Genomic DNA, 22,165 nt, shown 5'->3' with positions numbered 1-22,165 from the left:
GTGCCTGCATGAAAAAGAAATCTTAATGTATAACTGCTGCCATTTATTGAGCACAGACTACGTGCTAAGTACTGTGCTCAGTGCTTTGTGTGCATTATGAAACCGCTAATCCTCCCAACAAACCCAAGGAAGCAGGCACTATTACTGTACCCATTTTACAGATTAGAAAACTGAGTCATAGAAGGGTTACGTAACTTGCTGAAAGTCAAACTCGCTCCAAGGCTGGAGCCAGAATATGAACCCAGATAGTTTGACTCCAGGGCCCACACTCTTATTAAACAAGTTTTCTAGTATATACCATCCATTTAACAAAAGATTAATCCTGTTCCTTTAAATAGGCAGCCTCTCACACGCTAAACTAGGGGCCTGTTCCTTACAAATGCTCATGGTGATGAGCTGGCTAAATCTCAGGAGCTGTGCCTCCCCATCTCCTGGGAGGGCCCCAAAGTAAAACAGAAACCTTCTCCACCCAACCTTCCTTTACTCGCATAGCTCCTCACTTACCCTTTGACAGGATCGCCAAGGCACATGCCAAACTGTCTGGTGCCTGTCTCAATGCATCTACGAATCATCAGACGGTAACAAGGCTCAAAGATGTGCAGGGGACAAGGAACCGTGGGATAGGCCATAGTACACACGAAAATCGGCACGTTCTTATTTAAGCTGCCAGGAAGAGCAGAAGACATGGATCTCAGAGCAACAGAGCAGAACACGGAAAGGCTGGGCAAACGCCACCATGTGGTTCCCCCACAGGAAGGCAAGGAGACATCAAGTTTTGATAGCTGATAAAAAATACTGAAATGCAACTGATGCTGTGGGCGGAGTCCCATGATCTGGTACAGAGGTCAGCCTAAGGGCTAAGAGATTAAAATTGCCACTCTACACATTCTAATTTGGCTAAAGAAGTTCTCTAGTACCTTAAATTAGGGGTGATAGTTATAGCTCATATGTTTTCTTTCTTCCTTTCATACTCTCCACTCAAAACAATCTCTTCAGGTGTCTTGCTGGCAGTTTGGGAAAGGGTACTGGTGGTAAAAGTGGACCCAACTCTCCAGAGGGATGGTGGGGAAATCTCTGCAAGGTCTCCGTGAGCATCTCCAATTTGCAAAGCCCCCAGAAGATCTGCGTGGCAGGCCCAGCTCAGAGGAGGAGGAGCAACAGAGAGGCAAGAGTAATCGAGCCCCGTGATGCTCCAACGCTCCTGTGCATCACAACCACCTGGGGCCCTTAATCTAGACAACGGGGCTGCGGCACCCACAGAGACACTGGTGCGTTAGCTCTGGAATCAGGACCCAGGAGTTTAAACAATAATTGAGAGGAAGACTCAGAGAGACTGAAGGTGAACTTAAGAATCAGAAATAAAGATAAAGATGCCCTGAGTAGATTTAATACAAGTCAATGAGAAAAAAAGGATTTCATTTCTAGCTTCCCAGGAAAACATGTTATTCAAAGTGAGAGGCACATTCAAACAAACTGGTGGCAGTTTAGAAATGTTCTCTACAGGGTGGGCATAAAACGAGAACAGGTTTTGCCATCGGGAACCTCGCCCCCAGAATGCCGTGACGATTCCACTGGGGATGGGGGGGGGCGGCAGTATGAGAGGAGGACATTAGTGCTTGCCTCCTGCTTTTTCTGCTAAGTGAGCTGTTCTTCCAGCCAGGCAGAGAGCCTGGAGCCCTACTTCCATCTCCATCCCTACTCTTCACCTCTCATAATACCTGTGCCTGGCAGAGGAAGCATATAACAAGCAGCATTCTTACTATTACCACTTATTAAGTGCTTACTAAGCACTAGCTCATTTGATCTTTATAACAAGTCCATGAAGCAAGAACTATTATTATTCCCAAGCTACAGATAAGGACACTGAGGCCCAGAGAGGTTAAGTGACTTGCCTAGAGTCATGAAGTATACTCACTTTGTGGCAGGACTGGGTCTTAAGCCTAGGCCTGACTGACACCAAAGTTCTTAACCTCATAGCACCTCCTTAGGTACTTGAAAACAGCCTTCTGTACACTTCGTGAGTTCCCCTGATTCAGCTACTCCAATTTACTCCTGCCAGCGACACCCAGTTACGAGTGCCAAGACGTGAGCTGGTCAGTGGTTTGGCTTATGCTTCTTCAACGATGTGCTGGTAAATGCTGAACAGCTGGCTCTCCAGGGAGAAAAAGCCCCAGTTTATAGCATTTGCTGATTTCTATGGTGTAAATACTCTCCCCATGGTCAATTTCAAGCTAGCAACAGGATATCACGGAATGAGGAGTTAGGAAGAAATGTACACATTCAGCTCCGTGATCTAGTATGAGTGAAACTGAAAATAGAAACATGCATATACATACTTAGAAAGTTCTTCCATTTCCTCTTCATAAAGCCTCCTTCGTTCCTTGAGTTCTTCCGGAAGGAATTTAGCTATTAGCTCTTCCATTATTACATTTTTGCTGTATTTTCTTGATGCCAAGCACTATATGGGGAACAAGGCAATTAGATACTATGCAGTCATCAGAAAAACACAAATCACTTCCGATGGAATCAGTAAAATAGCCAAATAACCCACATATTGCAGTAATTTGGACCCACCCATTAGCAGCTGATACTATCATGATGTATGTATCCTCTGGATGTTAGAGTTTAAAAAAACACACACAATAGATTACTTACATAATTAGAAAAAAATATTTTAACAAGGGAAAAAGACCTACATTGAAGTTTTAAAAATCTCATAGCTTTCCTAAAACACTGAAATTGAGACCATCTTCTTGTCAAAAAAAGGGGGGGAATCCCTCCCTTTCCTTTTTCTGATTATTGTGTTTACGAGTTCACAGAAATGGACTCCATCTGGAATATGCTGCAAGTCAGTAGTCAAAAGGTTCAGGGAACTAAACCGCAATTTTCTATCTTTGATCCTTTCCTGCCTTGCCCCACCCCCACTCCATCCCAATACCTGGCTTCTGGATATTGCAAGTCTAAGTATTTTTTTCTGCTCTAACTTTAGTTTTAAAAAAACAACTAAATGCTAATGATCTTGTTTGTCTATTCATTTTTTTAATATACCATCTAGCTATCACAAGAAATTACGTTATAAACCATGATTTCTGAACTGAACTCAGGCTTAGGTGTCACTAATGCCCTCCTGCCAAACACCCCTAACCCAGGCATATCCAGGGATCCGTAAGTACTGGGTATTTAACCATGCGAACCAGACAATGGGAGTTAAAACATCTGCAGAGAATTGCTTGCTATGGAAACTACCCACACAGACCCAGCAGGGGGAGCTCCTGAGTATAAAATGGCTGGCTTCAGACAATGTTTCCTTTCCCGGTATGGGTTACGTCTGTCTATTCTGCAGTGAACGTGATTGGAATAAGATATCTATCTGGAAAATGGTGTAAGTGTGACCCTTTGTGAATATACAGAGATAGATGAGAATATCTTCTAGCCCGAGTCCGGGACTCCACAGCATCTGCCTCCAGGATGCCTTATCAGCCACTGCCAATGCCGGGCTGCAGGAGAATCAACTGCTTTGCGGGTCCCAATCTTTGGGGAAAAGCAATGACTCAGGAAGTAGCCAATCCAAGAAGGAGGTGACTCCTCTGCTGATGCTAAAACAAAACCCCAGGAAAGGCACATACTAAAATGTTAATGGTGGTTTTCTCCAGCTGATGAGCATATGGGTAGATTTTTCTTTTTTCTTCTGCTTATCTGAATGTTATAGTGTTACCACAACACAAATGTATTATTTAAGGACCATGAGCTTCTCGCCTACAATCAGGCCAGTAAATCTCACCCCTTTATATAAGCAAGGTATGACGTTGATCCTCCCCCCAACCCAGTACACACCCTCAGGGTTTTCCTGGATGATTATTTCATTCCATTCCCTTAGTTTAAGCGTTGGGGTGTTGGGAAAGCTCAACATGTGACTTCTCTGGACCTATATTCACCTAGAGATAGTCTTGTATCACCAACCTCTCCTCAAGGATGACAGAGGTCAAGGAACATGAATACTGACTGCAAAATGTGGCACACAAGTCCATGAGGGAGGGAAAACAAGACAGATTCCGGAGTCTTTCTGTGCTATAGGAAATTCCATCGGGTCCACTTGAAAAACAAAGGTGGCAGTTTGTGAGATTCATTTTCAGAGGCCCTGGAAGCCCCAGAGCTTTTCAAGTAGCCAAGTATCTGCTAATAAGTACAGTGGCTCCTGAGGGCTGGGACAAGGACCACACTGAATGTCTGTGAGGTTTCTCTGGGGACCTGGGAGTGATCTCTTCAAACCAAGGAATAAACATTGATGGTAAGGGAACATCAGAGCTCATCTAGTCCAAGCCCAGAGAGGCCAAAGATTCACCCAAGATTACAGTGAATCAGGCGCCATGATGGGATTAGAACCAGAATCCATGTTTATCATCAATTTAATACTTTTGTTTCCAACACAAATTAATTTCACTACCAATTTAGTTCATAAAAAGCTAGATCTTGCCTCATTTTCCTGAAGGACTTTGTGGAGAGAGGATGGATGGCTATAAGACAGGAGAAATAGATAGATGGCCTGAGGGGTTATTTTGCCCCAGCACAGTGCAGAGGCTTGGGATCCAAGAGGACACTGTCTTAGTAAATCAATTGCAAATGAGCTAACCCAACCAAGAAAGACATAATATTTTACCTGTGAAAGACCATCTTTGCACAGTGGACACTTGGCATTGTGATCTAGGCATCTTTCAAGGCATTTTAAGCAAAACGTGTGCCCACAAGGTGTTGTGACTGGCTCATAGAATAATCTGAAATTTAGGAATCAAAATGGAAGAAAACTGCAATGAGACCAAAAATAAAAGACAAAGCTACTCGATGTTAAGATTTCATAGTATTATTTGGAAAAATCTGTGTGTGTTTCCGGGGTGGGGGGGAGTTCTTTCCTTTTTTTAAAAATCCTTGTTGTTGCACTTCAGAAAAGCATTTGATTTTTATTTCTGAGCTGGATTTTAAAACAAGGCATTTATTAAAGTTTACGACATAGCTAGGTCATTTTGTAACATTAATTCTAGTCAGTCTCTTCTGAGGCATCCAGATTTTTTTTTTCCCCTGTCAGGTCGCAGAAAAATAGAGATCAATGCCCAGAGTGTCTGAATAGATTCCATTCTAAAATATTTAGCCAACCTCTTCACCTGAGTATATGTAAACACACAGACAAACACACAGATAAACACACATGCACTCTCACACATTTATCCATTTAGTACTTTATATCACATTACATGACTTGTTTGCTAACCTTGATTCCATTTTTCACCCAAGCAATGTTTACTGCCTGAAGGTTCTCGAAATTGCACCTGTAACAAACATATAACTGCCTCTTATAAGGATGGATCATTTTCCTAGGAACAGTCGAGTAATATTGTTAATGTGCTTACTGATAGGTAGATAGATAAATAGACACATATATATATGCATATACGTCAATTAGATCCTATTTTAATTGCTTTGCAGGAGCTGGATATTTTCGAAGCAATCTTGGGATCTTTTTAAAAGCTGTTCTATACCTTCAGAGATTCATGGATTTACTTTTCTTAAAGAAAGGCTCACCTGCAGCAGGACCACTGGCTGGGGGCAGCTGAAGATGGTTCAGAAGTGGGGCTCGCACTCACCAAGAGGACAGAAAGAAAGGAAAGACGCCTCACCAGCCTATTTTGACATCACCAGAGCTTTCAGTTGAGAGGAAGAGACCACCAGCTGCACAGCCCCCTCGTGTGGCCAGGAGGTGCACCAGCAGCCTAGCCCACACTGCCAGGCTGAGCAGAAGAATCAAAATGTCAAAGCTGAAAAGTACGTGAGAAAAATTGAACCCACCAACCAGAATCAAACCAAGTTCCAGAGAGGATGAAGTTGCTTATCTATATGTGCACAGCCAACTGTTGGCAGATGATAGTCTATCCAACTTCCACTTTAGTCACATGCTCTTTCTATCAGAACAATGATTCTCAACCATTCCTGTGCGTGAGAATCACCTGGGCAGCGTTTTCTTTAAACAGCTTTATTGACGTATAATTGACGTGCAATAAACTGCACATACTTAAAGTGTACAATTTGATAAGTTTTAACATATGTACACACCTATGAAACCATCTCCACAATCACGATTGTGAACACATCCGTCACCCACAAACGTCTCCTCATGCCCCTTCGTAAACCCTCCCTCCTGCTCCTCCCCACCTCCCCCTCACCTGGGGAACTTTTAAAAACTACAGATGCCCGGGACCACACCTGCAGAGATTCAGATCAGTTGGTAAGGGCCAGACATCAAGATTTTTTAAAGCTCCTTGAGTGGTTTTAATGTGCAGCCAGGGTTGAGAATCACTGTATTACACAATCCTACTAATCTCTGCATAGGCGAATCCTCTGTATTGTCTCCAAACCTAATTATCAGAGGCACCGGTGGAGCTTTAAGAACATACATGGTGAAGCCCCACTGGATAAAGTTTGTGGTTCAACAGGTCAAGGAGTAGGGCAGAGATTTGATATTTTTAACAAGCCAATGAAGATCTGGAATAGGAGAGAGACTTTTCATATATTCACTTTGTTCTACGTTTTTAACGTTATAATCCTGTTTAAAAAGTAGTTAGTCTAACAAAATTAATAGATTTTAGTTATTAAGTTGGCCAGAAAGTAAAATTAATTTTCAAAAAAACTCTTTATGATGAAGGTTCTACCCAGTGCACAAAGGCAAGAAAAATAAATAAATAAAAGTATAAGAATTGGAAAGGAAAAAACCAAATCTGTCATTATTCACAAATCGTATGCTGGTGAACTTAGAAAATCTAAAAAAAGGGGCCGGCCTGGTGCCGCAAGCGGTTAAGTGCGTGTGCTCCGCTGCAGTGGCCCGGGGTTCGCCGGTTCGGATCCCGGCGCACACTGACACACCACTTGTCAAGCCATGCTGTAGCGGCGTCCCATATAAAGTGGAGGAAGATGGGCTTGGAGGTTAGCCCAGGGCCAGTCTTCCTCAGCAAAGAGAGGAGGATTGGCAGATGTTGGCTCAGGGCTGATGTTCCTCACAAAAGAAAAAAAAAAAAAAAAGAAAATCTAAAAAAAATCTACAGAATGATTATTAGAATTAATAGGAATTGATAGAATTGGCAAGGATGCTAGATAAATATACATACACACACATACAATTGTAGTTCTATATACCAACAACAAACATGCGGAAATACATTCTTTAAAAGATGACATTTACAATTGCTTTTAAAAATCAAGTACCCAGGAATAAATCTAACAAAAGGTGCATGAGACCTCTATTGGAAAAAACTATAAACATTCCATTGAAAGAAAGTAAAGAAGACCTAAATAAGTCCCAATAAAAATCCCAACAGGTTATTTCACTTGTTTGTTTTTGTGGGACTTGACAAGTTGATATCTAAACTTTATAAGGCAAGGCAAAGGGCCAAGAAGAGCCAAGACACTTCTGAAGAGCCGCAGTGTAGGAGAACTTGCTCTACCATACATCAGAGCTTATTATAAAGCTGTAGCGATTAAAACAGTGTAGGACTAGCACAAGGACGAAGAGGCCCGTGGAATAGAATAGAAAGCCCAGAAATAGACCCAGACTCAGATTCTTGACTTATGACAAATGTGGCACTTCAAAGCAGAGGGGGAGTTTCAATACAAATTGCATTCTCAATAAATGCTATTTGGGATGATTGGCTATCCACAGCAGGGAATGAAGTTGGACCATCTCTCACACCATACACAAAAATCAATTCCACGTGGGCTGTAAAAATAAATGTGCAAGACAAACAGTAAAGCTTTTAGAAGATAAAATAGAATATCTTTATGACCTCAAGGTAAAAAAAAAAGATTTCTTAAACAAGAGACACAAAAAAACACTAACTGTAAATGAAAAGACTGATCATTTTTACTGCATTAAAATTAAGAACTTGTAAGTTCATCAAGAGATGCCATTAAGAGAGCAAAAGGCAAGCCACAGAGTGGGAGGAGGTGTTTGCAGCACACAGGACTAACAAAGGACTCATCTCTAGAACATACATAGAGCTCCTATAAGTCACTAAGAAAAAGAGAGATAACCCAGTTGAAAATGGGCGAAGACTTATATGCACCAACATACATAAAAACTGTTCATAGCAATGTTGTCCATAATAGCCCCAAACTAGAAACAACCCAAATATCTATCTATAATAGAACTGATAAATAAATTGTGGTAGATTCATACAATGGGACACTATACACTAATGAAAATGAATAAACTTTACCTACATGCAATAACATGGATAACTCTTAATACTGAGGAAAAGTAAACCAGAACAAAATAATACATTCTACATAACTCAATTTATACAAAGGTTTTTAAAAAATAGTCAAAACTAAATTACACCGTTTAGAGATGCATACCTGGGTGGTAAAACTATCTTTAAAAAAAGAAGGGATGAAAGTCAAGATAGTGATTTCAGGGGGAGAGGGAGGGAGTTGTGATGTGGAAGTGGCATATGGGTGGCTTCTGGGGTCCTGGAGATGTTTTATTTCTTGAACTGAGAGGAACTGCATGAGTACCCTCTTTGCAATATTTTGTTAAGAGAATAGATTTATATTTTATGTGCTTTTCCACTGTGTATATTTCACAATTTAAAATGTTTTTCAAAAGTGTGATTTGTAGACGCAGACTTCAAGATAAAAAAGACAATGAGAGACAAAGAGGGGCAGTATATAATGATAAAAGGGATATTCCACCAAGAGGACATAACACTTATGAATTTATATGCATCTAACACAGGAGCACCAAAGTATATAAAGCAACTATTAACAGACCTAAAGGGAGAAATTGACAGCAACACAATAATAGTAGGGGACCTCAACACCCCACTTACAGCAATGGATAGATCATCTAGACAGAAAGTCAACAAGGAAACAGTGGCCTTAAGTGAAATACTAGACTAGATGGACTCAATAGATATATACAGAACATTCCATCCAAAAACAGAAGAATACACATTCTTCTCAAGTGCACATGGAACAATCTCAAAGATAGACCACATGTTGGGAAACAAGGCAAGCCTCAATAAATTTAAGAAGATTGAAATCATATCAAGCATCTTTTCTGAACACAATTGCTATGAAACTAGAAATCAACTACAAGAAAAAGGCTGGCAAAGTCACACATATGTGGAGACTAAACAACATGCTACTGAACAACCATTGGATCACTGAAGAAATCAAGGAGAAATCAAAAAAACACCTGGAGACAAATGAAAATGAAAACACAACATACCAACCCTTATGGGATGCAGCAAAAATGGTACTAAGAGGGACATATATAGCAAGACAGGCCTATCTCAACAAACAAGAAAAATCTCAAATAATTAGTCTTAAACTACACCTAACAGAACTAGAAAAAGAAGAACAAACAAAGCCCAAAGGCAGCAGAAGGAGGGAAACAATGAAAATTAGAGGAGAAACAAATGAAATAGAGGGTTAAAAAAAAGTAGAAAGGATCAATGAAACTAAGAGCTGGTTCTTTGAGACTATAAACAAAATTGACAGACCCTTAGTAAGACTCACTAAGAAACAAAGAGAGAAGGCTCAAATAAATAAAATACAAAACGAAAAAGGAGAAATTACAACAGATACCACAGAAATACAAAGGATTATGAGAGAATACTATGAAAAACTATATGCCAACAAATTGGATAACCTAGAAGAAATGGATAAATTCTTAGACCCATACGACGTCCAAAAACTGAATCAAGAAGAAACAGAGAATCCGAATAGACCAATTACAAGTAAAGAGATTGAAACAGTAATCAAAAACCTCCCAAAAAACAAAAGTCCAGGACCAGATGGCTTCTCTGGAGAATTCTACCAAACATTCAAATAAGATTTAATACCTATCCTTCTCAAACTATTCCAAAAAATTGAAGAAGACAGAACACTTCCTAACTCATTCCAGGAGGCCAATATCACCCTGATACCAAAACCTGACAAGGACAACACAAAGACGGAAAATTACTGGCCAATATCGCTGATGAACATAGATGCAAAAATCCTCAACAAAATATTGGCAAATCAAATACATCAATACATTAAAAGGATCATACACCATGATCAAGTGGGATTTATACCAGGGATGCAGGGATGGTTCAACATCTGCAAATCAATCAATGTGATACACCACATTAATAAAATGAGGAATAAAAATCACATAATCATCTTAATAGATGCAGAGAAAGCGTTTGACAAGATCCAACATCCATTTATGATTTAAAAACTCTCAATAAAATGGGTATAGAAGGAAAGTACCTCAACATAATAAAGGCCATATATGACAAACTCACAGCCAACATCATACTTAATGGTGAAAAACTGAAAGCCATTCCCCTGAGAACAGGAACAGACAAGGGTGCTCACTCTCAACACTCCTATTCAACATAGCACTGGAGGTTTTGGCCAGAGCAATTAGGCAAGAAAAAGAAATAAAAGGTATCCAAATTGGAAAGGAACAAGTAAAACTCTGGCTGTTTGCGGATGACATGATTCTATATATAGAAAACCCTAAAGAATCCACCAGAAAACTACTAGAAATAATCAACAACTACAGCAAAGTTGCAGGGTACAAAATCAACTTACAAAAATCAGTTGCATTTCTATACACTAATAACAAACTAGCAGAAAGAGAACTCAAGAATCACAACAAAAAGAATAAAATGTCTAGGAATAAATTTAACCAAGAATGTGAAAGACCTATACACTGAAAACTATAAGATATTATTGAAAGAAATCAAAGAAGACATAAAGAAATGGAAAGATATTCCGTGCTCATGGATTGGAATAATAAACATAGTTAAAATGTCCATATTACCTAAAGCAATCTACAGATTCAACACAATCCCAATCAGAATCCCAATGACATTTTTCATGGAAATAGAACAAAGAATCCTAAAATTTATATGGAACAAGAAAAGACTCCAAATAGCCAAAGTAATCCTGAGAAAAAAGAACGAAGCTGGAGGCATCACAATCCCTGACTTCAAAATATACTACAAAGCTATAGTAATCAAAACAGCATGGTATTGGCACAAAAACTGACACACAGATCAATGGATCAGAATTCAGAGCCCAGAAATAAACCCACACATCTATGGACAGCTAATCTTCGACAAAGGAGCCAAGAAAATACAATGCAGAAAGGAAAGTCTCTTCAATAAATGGTGTTGGGAAAACTGGACAGCCATGTGCAAAAGAATGAAAGTAGACCATTATATTACACCACACACAAAAATTAACTCAAAATGGACATCGGTCTTAGCAGCATCTTTTCAAATACCATGTCTATTCAGGCAAGGGAAACAAAAGAAAAAATAAACAAATGGGACTATATCAGACTAAAAATCTTCTGCAAGGCAAAGGAAACCACGAACAGAACAAAAAGACCATCCACCAACTGGGAGAAAATATTTGCAAATCATATATCTGACAACGGGTTAACTTCCAAAATATATAAAGAACTCATACAACTCAACCACAAAGAAACAACCTGATCAAAAAATGGGCAGAGGATATGAACAGACAGTTTTCCAAAGAGGATATACAGATGGCCAACAGGCACATGAAAAGATGTTCAACATCACTAATTATTAGGGAAATGCAAATCAAAACTACAATGAGGGGCCAGCCCAGTGGCGTAGTGGTTAAGATCGTGCGCTCCACTTCAGCGGCCCAAGGTTTGCAGGTTCAGATCCCAGGCACAGACCTACACACTGCTTATCAAGCCAAGCTGTGGCAGGCATCCCATATAAAATAGAGGAAGATGGGCACAGCTGTTAGCTCAGGGCCAATCTTCCTCAGCAAAAAGAGGAGGATTGGCAATGGATGTTAGCTCAGTGCTAATCTTCCTCATCAAAAAAAAAAAAAAACTACACTGAGATATCACCTTACACCTGTCAGAATGGCTATAATTAACAAAACAAAAAATCACAAATGTTGGAGAGGATGTAGAGAAAAGGGAACTCCCATACACTGCTGGTGGGAATGCAAACTGGCACAGACACTATGGAAAACAGTACAGAGATTTCTCAAAAAATTAAAAATAGAAATACCATATGATCCAGCTATCCTACTACTGGGTATTTATCCAAAGAACATGAAATCAACAATACAAAGAGATTTATGCAGCCCTATGTTCATTGCAGCATTATTCACAATAGCCAAGACGTGGAAGCAACCCAAGTGCCCAACAACTGATGAATGGATAAAGAAGCTGTGGTATATATATACAATGGAATACTACTCAGCCATAAAAAAGACAAAATCATCTCATTTGCAACAACATGGATGGACCTTGAGGGTATTATGTAAAGCGAAAGAAGCCAGACAGAGAAAGACATACACCATATGATTTCACTCATATGTGGAAGATAAACACATGGATAAAGAGAATAGATTAGTGGTTACCTGAGGGGAAGGCAGGGGTAGGCAAAAGGGGTAAAGGGGCACATATGTATGGTGATGGAAAAAACTAGACTATGGGTGGTGAGCACGATACAGTCTATACAGAAACTGATATATAATAAGGTACACCTGAAATTACACACTGTTGTAAACCAACATGACCTCAATAAAATATAAAAATAAATAAAAGTGTGATTTGCCGGCTGATTTGAGAACCACTGCTATAATCTAACTACAATAGAGCAGCCAAACCAGAATATCTCATTTCCTCAGTAATTTGAGTCCTATGAATGTGAATGCTTTTTATACCTTATTCAATGACACTAATGATGAAGATGTTTGATGAATCTGTATCCGCAAACTATTTTTCCTGAGAATTTCAAAATTAGGCCTTTTGTTCATTTAAGAATGTAATCCACATAAAATAACAATGATATAGCTCCCTAATTCATTGCAATAAATATTGACATTTAATGAGCAGATGAATGAAACAGACACAAAAGGATACAGCAAGTCTTAGCAAGAGCTATGATTGAAATGCCTCTGAGTGGTCACAAACAAGAATGCTGCCATGGAGGCTGCATAATTATTGCTTTGATAATAATTTGATATAAAAAATAATTCAAGGTTCAGATGCTTAGACTATATCACCTTTCAATACTGAATTCACTTCTATATTCAGGGCTACTCTGCTACTCTACAAAGGCTGACTGAATAAAGTGACTGGGAACAAATGGAACATATTTCTCCTGCTATCCTGGGTGTGTGCAATACCTTTTTTCATATAAATTAACTTCATATATTAATAGGGGGTAGTTATGATTAGCTCCATTTTACTACTGAGGAAATTAAGACTCAGGTTAAATAACTCGCCCCAGGTCACAGAGCTGGCTAGTTAAGTAGCAGGGTTTGGGATGTAAAGTCACATCTGATTCCCAAGCCCATCTTCCTTCTCCACTATATGACACAGCCAAGACTGTGTGGACATGTACATCTAGAACAGACATGATCCATCTGCATGTAGATGCACATACACTTTTCCCCCTTCCTCTCTCTCTCCCTCCCTTCCCTCTTCCTCTGCCCCAGAGAGAGAGAGAGAATTCTCTATATATAGATAGGGCTAGAAACAGATATATACTCAAATTCTTCTCCCTTTTATTTACCACTTTAGGTAATAAGTTCAGAAGACACTTCAAGGAGGCATTTATAAATCAGAGTAGGGCCAAATTTCCTCACCAGAAAGTATTTTACATTGTCACAGTGATGGAGTAAACAATAGTAATAATAAATGCTTTCAGTTAGATGTCAGTTGGGATAAATGTTTGGCTTGTCTGGAAATAGCTATCGTTTCCCACCAGTTACATCCTTGCATTGTGTTCTTTTGCTGCTATCGAATGAGAGCAAAGAGAGAATGAGAAGGGGGGGGGGGGGGGAGAGAGAGAGAGAATGAACTGACTCCTTAACACCCAGCTACCTGAGTAGCTAAAACTAGGTTAAATATAAAGCTTCTTGTTTCAATTGACAAAGAGGTCACTGGGCCATTAGGTAACTGGTTGAAATGTCAAACATTCTTGCTCCACATCTCAGAATATCCTTGTCACCCTAAAGGTGCTGCTCAACAGTAGCCCCAGAGGTGGCCCTCCAATCTCCAGGGAGGATTTTCAGTCACTAAAGATTGAGGGGCAGAGTTCTGAGGTGTTGGAATCAGGGAGCAACTTCCCTGAGCAGAGCTTTCCCACTCAGCAAGGGAGACTTGGAGACTGGAAAATTCCTCATGAACGCATCCTTCAATTATTGTTCCATTCACTCTCTCCATCCTTTTCCCTGTGGAATTTATAAGCTGCTCCTGATTTTCTCTCTAGACTCAGAATAGATAAATTCACATACTCTAACTTGTCTTCTACCAATGTGGCACCACAGCACTGGATTTCATTCTAGAAACTGGCACAGGAGGTACAAATGTCTAGTTTCATGACCCAGCAGATTGAATATCTCAACCCTTAGACTTTCTCCCCCAAAGACACATGAGGGTTGTAATAGAACCTAATAATAATCTTAACAACAATAAAAAGAAGAAAAACACTAGGGAAGTGGAAAGAGGAACTTTTTAAAGACTGCAAACACTCAAGCTAAAGCATGTATATGAAATAGCCCCTGTCAACATCCGATTTCTGACTTACAGACAAATCCTGTTGGAAGGGGAACTACATGCTTCTGATCATGGACCATAGTTTTAAGAGCCTCGCGATCAGAAATGCTCTGTGGCCTTGGCAGGTTTCTTGGCACCAGAAAGCAGCTAGAGTCTCCCTATAACTTACCAGCCTACACGACAGCTACTCCAGGCAACAAGGAGTTTTTGTTTTGAAGTCTCACTTAGAACAGAGGGGCAGGATAAGGGAAATGAGGGCTTTTAAACTCAGAGTGAGCAAACTAGAAGGGGGTCTTGTCCTCCTGGTGTTTATTTCTTGGACCAAATTTCTAACTCTTCTCTGAAACCCTCTGTTGAGATCAGGGACAAAGAAGATGAAAGGGAGAAAACAGAGGAAAGGGAACAAAAGACCTTCAACCTCAGGATTCTTAGTCTTCAGGGAAAACACAAACAGGATGAGTCTGTGTGTTTGATTTTGTGGCCCCTGGATGTTGGGAGGAGTGTCAAAGTGGATAAATACACCAAAGGCCTGAGTTTTCTGAGAAAGCTGAATCAAATCTACCAAAGTCTGACATCTGCAAGACCATGGTTTTCATCACGGGCTTAGAGCCACAATGGCGTTACCTGCAGAGGTCCATTTCTCTGCTTGGAAGCAGTTTCTCTATCTCATACCTTGGTTCTGGCATGACCCACCTGCCACTTTGTTGTGAGGGGGAGAGGGAGGTGGTAAAAGGGCACTGGTTATATAGCCCATCCCACCCTCGCCCACTCCACCTAAAATTCACGACAGTATCTGGAAGGCTTTCTTGGAGTGCTGCTACATTCTGTCGAACTGTTCGTTACCAGGTCTGCCAGAGCTTATGACCAAATCTGACAACTCTAATTTTTTTAAGAGAAAGAAAAAGTACATGTTCAGGTAATGGCTGTCTTACTCATTTTCATCCAGATGACAAGAAAAGTCCTTCTGAATACAAACGCATGTGATTGATACGGAAGACATATGTGCTTGTCAGGGGCAAGAAAACATCTGAGGATCCTCTGTTGGCTGGATCCCACTGTGTGGCGGACCAAAAAATTTTTCTTGACATCTCTTCTCTTGGGTCAACTATCTTAACAACTTGTGTGCAAACATCTCAGCTTCCTTTTATGCTTTTTTGGAAAAAAGACACGTTTGAGAATCTACTGAAAGCTGTGGACCTTGTCCTGGAAACGCGCACACACACACACATTTTTACACACAACTTCAGGGAATTCATAGATCTATCAGAATCCATACATAGAACCTCCTCAGGGGTCCATAGACCTAAAGTTAAAGAACCTCTGGTCTAGAAGAAAAAATAGTTAACACTTATTGAGTACTTATTCTATGTCAAGCACTATTCTAAGTGTTTTAAGTAGATTTTTCTCAATTAATCATAATAACTCCATAGGGTAAGTACCACTGTTCTCTATTTTACTGACAAGAAAACAGTGGCAGAGAAAGTCACTTGCTCCAGGTCAAACAGCCAGAAAGTGGCAGAGCCAGAGTTCAAACCCAGGCCTTCTGGCTTTGGAGCTCCTCCTCTTAGCCACAAAGTCACAGCTGTGAAATGAAACAAATGAAACTAATTTTTTTATGCAGCCCATGATTGTAGCAGCTTCCTTTTTTTTGTGGGAGGTGGGCCGGCGTGCGGATAGTTTGCCTCTCCGGAGATCTGAGAATGCAGAGATGATGTGGCACTGGGCAGAGGAGTGATGCTTGGCCAGGAAGTACATGCCTGCTGCTAACTACTGTTCATGGCACAAAACAAAAACTAGTCAGGCCCTCTACTTGGCTTCCAAAGAATAGGCCTGTGGCACTGACATTAGCCCTTGAGCTTGGAGATCTTGATCCAGTAATCGAGATTAGTTCCTGGGTCACAAACTTAAATACGTACAGGGGGCCAGGAAAGCAAAGCAAAGCAGAGACGAAGGCTGGTGTAAGGCATTGGTGGGGGCAGAGAGGGGACCATGACCAACTGGGGAGTGTGTGTCCTGTGTCAAAACATCCACATTTAACAACAACCAAAAAAAATCCCATGAAGGCCAAAGAAAAGACATTCAGCCTGTGGGCCATCAGTTTGTGACCTCTGAGTAGACCGCTTCCTTCCTACTCTCTAGTGTTTCCAAGTCAGGAGTATAGGGAATGCAATCTGTAAGTAAGGGACATGAGCTAGCCCATGTGACAATCAACACTGTGATTTCCATTTCGTTAGAAGCCTGCTTTTACGTGCTAACCAACCGAGCAGTAGGTCACTAGCAGAAAGGTCCAGACACCAGAGAGGAAGAGCCCTCAGGCAGTAAGAGATAGCACACATCACATACCTCATACACAGGGAGCATTCAAGGTCAGATGCGTCAAAAGATGCGAGCGGAACACTGAGAGCAGGCTTAGCCCCCTGATCTGCAGAAAGATCTGTGATTCAGAAAGCAGTAAGTCAGAGCGGGACCAACCTTGGTTTCACAGACAGTATTTCTGAGGCAAAAGAACCCAATTATTTTTTCAGTCTGCCACTCTCACCACCTCCCAGAGAGTTGATTTAGCGGCTATCAGAGCCATTAAGAATGGGATACCCTGAAGTAGGCTCTTGGAGGTTTCTAGCAGCCCCATAGACAGAAGTGCAAGTCAGGGAATGTCCAGGAGCCCTGGGGACTTCATTCAAATGCAACAGGCACCTCACTGAAGAGCAGCAGCGGCAGCGACTCCATGGGCTGAGCCAGGCTTTCAAAGCTGATACTGAATCTTGGCACTGCCAACCTCTCTTGGAAAGATATCAAGCTGCAGCTACTGCTTCTCAGATGCCTACCGATGGGAACATAATTGGGAATGAGCAGAGTGAGGCCTGACCACACTTGCTTGGTCCCACATTCCTGGAACAGGGATGGGGGAGGGAGAGGCTGGCCTGGAAGGAAATGGCGCCATCAAGGGCATGAGATGTCATTACTTGATACTGTGCTTGACCTTATGCCTTGGCTTTCCATTATAATTACTACTGAACACTGGCAATAAGCTAGGAACTGTGCGTGCTCTCACAGAAACTTTGGAGCAAGCCCTGACATGGCACAGCTAAGTGCCAGAGCTGGGCCACACACCCAGAGCCCAAGGAGCCCTCACATGGAGGGTAAGTAATTGCACATATTGGTGAGCCCAGGCACCTCCCCCAACCTCCTTTCTCCCTAGGTAGAGTCCGTACCTGGCTTAGAGGCTTTATTAGGCACCTCTGGGTCTTGGGGTTCAATTGGACAATGTTTCCTTTTCTTTTCCTGGCATTTGCCTGTCTTGATGGAGGCAGCTTCTGGAAAGGCAACATCCCCTTTCTCCTCCTCTTCTTCCTGGTTTCTCATGTTGTCTTCCTGCCCATCCCCCTTTACATCAGCTGGGTTCACCAGGCTGCTGCAGTCCCCCTCGGCTGCTGCTTCCTCCTGACTAGAACAATGTGGGAGCTCTGGATTTTCCTGGAGGAAGAAAGAGCCAAACATCAGAATCTACTCAGGACCAATCTTGTCCTCTGATATTTCTGCCCACGGGACAAAGAGAAAACTACATAGCCCTGATCATTTAGTGGACACATAGCTTAACTGAAGGGCAGTCATGAGGCATATTTCCCACTTCTGTCCACACAGCATCTGCGACAAAGGCAGGCCCAGCTTGGGCGGAGCTGAGGGACTTCCCTAGGCAAGGACAGAAAAGTGTGTAGGGAAGAGACTCCTTGGGCTGTGGTGAAGGAGAGAAACGTAAAGTATAGCACCAGTCCTCTCTCTTATCCAAATCAGTCCCCAGCTACCAAGGCATGCAGTTAAGGTAGATCCTGTCGCTCACTGCCATTCCAGGCCATCCACAAGCCCCACAGCCCAGCTCCAAAAGGACTTTTGGTAAGGCTTTGGCACAGGCGTGTCAGGCCTGCAGAGTTACCTCATGCTCCAGAGCTATATGTTACACTGGCCAAATGAACTAGAGACAAACTATTCCTTTTACTAGAGTTTGAGTGAAAAGTCTGAAAAAGAGACAAAATCATTTGGCAAAACAATCAATAATGTCTCTAGCCTTTTCAAGAATTTTTGTCCAGGAGAGGGATATTTGAAAAGACATCTCAAAATAAATCCAATGACAAGGTGTTTATGCAGCTTTACCTGGAGAATCCCCTCTCTACTCTAAATCCTGAGTCCACTGGTCAAAATGCTCATGTTGTTTTTCCCCTCCAATCTCTACCAAAAAAAATGGTAGATAGGGCCGGTCCCGTGGCTTAGCGGTTAAGTGCGCGTGCTCTGCTACTGGCGGCCCGGGTTCGGATCCCGGGCACGCACTGACGCACTGCTTCTCCGGCCATGCTGAGGCCGCATCCCACATACAGCAACTAGAAGGATGTGCGGCTATGACATACAACTATCTACTGGGGCTTTGGGGAGAGAAAAAAAAAAGGAGGACAATTGAAAAAAAAAAAAAAAAGGTAGATAAACTAAAAATGGTGGGGCCAGCCCGGTGGCGTAGTGGTTACGTTTGCGCACTCCGCTTTGGCAGCCCAGGTTTGTGGGTTTGGATCCCAGGCGTGGACCTATACCACTCATTGGCCATGCTGTGGTGGCAACCCACATACAAAATAGAGGAAGACTGGCACAGATGTTAGCTCAGGGCAAATCTTTCTCACCAAAAAAAAAAAAGAAAAGAAAAAGGTGGGGGGAAGTATACAGTTGGGAGAAAACAATGAGGTGAGGAGAAAAAGGATGTGGGTTTTTTCAGTCTCTAACCTGGGGAGTTCCAGGTTTTTTCAGCACTTTAGCAATGCTGCATCCTCAACTTTCCACAAGACCCAGGCATTGTCTACACAGGAGTGCACTGCTTTGCAAGGCAAAGTTTGGATGGAAACCCAGTCCCTGTTCCCCAGCTGGCTCACACTGGAAAGCCAGGGGTGCTATTTTTCTTCGTTTCGGATGGAGCTGCAGTTAGAAGACACCCCAGGCACTTCGGTTCAGTATGAGTGTTCTCAATCATGTAATAATGAGCCCAAACAATTATTGAAATACACTAGGGGTTCTCTGACATCAGGCGATCCTCTAAGTTCTGCCCTTTTTTTTTGAGTTCAGAACACTTGCATTTTATTCTTTTTCCAGAGCAGGGAGAGAAGCTGGGAAAATATCAAGTTTCCACCTGTCAGAGAAGCCAAGAAGCCACTGAGATCCCAGGGCTTACACACAGGGGAGGAACACAGGGCACAAATGGAGGGGAGACTGCTGCCCCAAGCGGCACGGGTATTTGGTGCTAGACTCTGCCTTCAAGTCAGGACTTCTGAGCCCTAGCTTCTGCCCACTTGCCCTCTGCTGGGAAAGCCTGGAGCCCATCTGTCCGTGGTTCTGTTCCCTCGTTTTCAAAGAAAGGCACAAATAGCTGTCTTCCTCCCAGGAACTTCAACCTAACACTTCCCAAATTGCTTCCCTCTTCTCGGCTACAAAATATGTACTGGAAGTCTACTTGCGTGTAACACACGGTGCAGGAATATGAAATTACCTCCACTTGGGGATCAAATGGAGCTGTCTTTGCACAAGGAACTCAGCTGTGCTCAAAGACTGGCGGCTTGAACAAACAAAAAGCAGGAAAGGAGGGGCTGTCAGGCCCTCTTCCCAGGCTCCGCCCCTAAGCTGATAAAGCCACCCTGAATGAATGGCTCCACGGAAAGCGGGCCAACTCTTTTCTAGTTCTGTCAAATCCCTCTCTCAGCTGGATCTGACCAAGAACTAAAAAATGAATGTAATAAATCACAAACCCTGGGACCATGCCTGAAATCAAGTTTTATCTTTAAGAAATAACCTTCTAGCAAAGAACACAACCAATAGCGAATCCACTTCTTCTTTCTCAGGAACTGAAGTAGGAGAGGTAGGGCTCACTCCCTGTTTGCCCACAAAACAGCCAAACGAAGCGTCATGAGCGAGCTGGGTGAGTTGAGTTTTACCTGTGACAAGTTTGGTAGATTATGGCTGGTGCCTTCAGTAGCCATTGACTCTACGTGTTCCTTTAATCTAGGGTGAGGTGCCAACAGCTTCAGGATATCGGGAGAATGTTCCTGAGAATCCCCCGGGACTGATGGTGAAAAGAAACTAAGGAGAAGCTGTGACATAAAACAGAAAACTTCACTACTTAAGTTTCTACAGGTGTTCAGGCGTAGGGGGGAGGGGTAGGAAGGGGCGGGGAAAACAGCTTGCAGGGCAAAACTCCCAGAAGGAAGCCTTGGATCAGAGACCCCGACAGACCAGGGCGGGGGTCCTCACTTCAGCGTGCATCAGAATCGCCTGGGGAGCTTACGAAAACTCCAGGTTCCCAGTTCCCACGCCCGGCTCCCCCAGGTCTGAAGTGTGGCCCAGGAATTTGGATTTTGAAAAGGCACCATGGATGCCTCTGTCACCCTAGCCAAAGTTAAGAACCACCACTCAAGTGCTACCATTCCATAGAAATATCTGCAGTGGGATTTAAAAACCTATCTAGGGGGGCCTGCCCCATGGCTTAGCGGTTAAGTGCGTGCGCTCCGCTACTGGCGGCCTGGGGTTCGGATCCCGGGCGCGCACTGACACACCGTTTGTCAGGTCATGCTGAGGCCGCGTCCCACATACAGCAACTAGAGGGATGTGCAACTATGACATACAACTATCTACTGGGGCTTTGGGGAGAAAAGGCGAAAAAAAGAAGGAGGATTGGCAACAGATGTTAGCTCAGGGCCGGTCTTCCGCAGCCAAAAGAGGAGGATTAGCATGGATGTTAGCTCAGGGCTGATCTTCCTCACAATAAATAAATAAACAAACAAACAAACCTATCTAGGAGGAAAGAGACAGAGAGTGCAGGCAGGAGAGAAATATCAGCTGGGGGACCTGGAGTCATGCCTATCACACCCCAGTGGGTAACGTCTACCAAAGTCTTCTCGGGTCCTCACCATTCCTCTTCTATGCCTACCATTTTCCTCCCTCCTCCCCTGACCCTCATCCCTGGATCTTTAATCACTTCAGCAGTGAAGTGTTAGGAAAAGCAGAACTCAAACTTCCTCTCTTCTCCCAGCCTCTCTTCCCCCATTTCTGGCCTTCACTATCCAGAGAATGTCAGGTAACTTCAAGTACTGCGGGCAGGCACGTTCCAGTCTATGGCTGGTTTCCCTTGCAACTGGATAACACGGTTGAATGAGAAGATCCAGAAGGGACTGGGAGTCAAAGATGTGTGTTCTAGCGCAGGCTGTGCCATTAGTGCCAGCAGGATTATGAATATCCATATGGATGTATCGTATGTAACGTGTAACACAGGAAGGCAGGTCGCTTGGCTTCTAAAACACATTCAGGCTGCCACTGAGCAGCCCCTGCAGTGTTTGGAGACCCACTAAAGGATGTTCCACCCCCTTGCTTGGAGTAATAGGGTATTAATTGATCAAGGGAATCGGACAGAAACTCTGACCAAACTCGCTGCAGTTTGATTTGTTCCCTTGCTGGCCCTCAGCAGTTCTTTCATGATGTTCCTTCAGATACCAGCACTTTCCATGTAGCCAAACCCTGCTCAGCCTTCGAGGCTCAGCTCCAGTG

At 42.5% G+C, this 22,165-nt stretch overlaps 1 protein-coding gene across 3 annotated transcripts in view; it reads right to left on the bottom strand.

The window, feature by feature from the left end:
* LONRF3 (LON peptidase N-terminal domain and ring finger 3) overlaps nucleotides 1-22,165 on the bottom strand; it is a 38,849-nt gene that overhangs the window by 6,344 nt on the left and 10,340 nt on the right. For 2 of the 3 annotated variants that reach the window (XM_058536582.1, XM_058536583.1), the window contains 5 exons: nucleotides 17,809-18,070; nucleotides 16,940-17,030; nucleotides 4,658-4,772; nucleotides 2,337-2,458; nucleotides 505-663 (listed from right to left, as the gene is read on the bottom strand). In XM_058536582.1, the coding sequence (XP_058392565.1) occupies nucleotides 505-663; nucleotides 2,337-2,458; nucleotides 4,658-4,772; nucleotides 16,940-17,030; nucleotides 17,809-18,070 (749 nt within the window). The remainder of the gene's footprint in view (nucleotides 1-504; nucleotides 664-2,336; nucleotides 2,459-4,657; nucleotides 4,773-16,939; nucleotides 17,031-17,808; nucleotides 18,071-22,165) is intronic. The other variant, XM_058536584.1, reaches the window with a different exon arrangement.

The sequence above is a fragment of the Diceros bicornis genome, chromosome X (assembly GCF_020826845.1).
Source record: "Diceros bicornis minor isolate mBicDic1 chromosome X, mDicBic1.mat.cur, whole genome shotgun sequence".
NCBI lineage: Eukaryota > Metazoa > Chordata > Mammalia > Perissodactyla > Rhinocerotidae > Diceros > Diceros bicornis.
The sequence above is the reverse complement of the archived record's forward strand: the minus strand, read 5'-3'. Positions and strand labels throughout refer to the sequence as shown.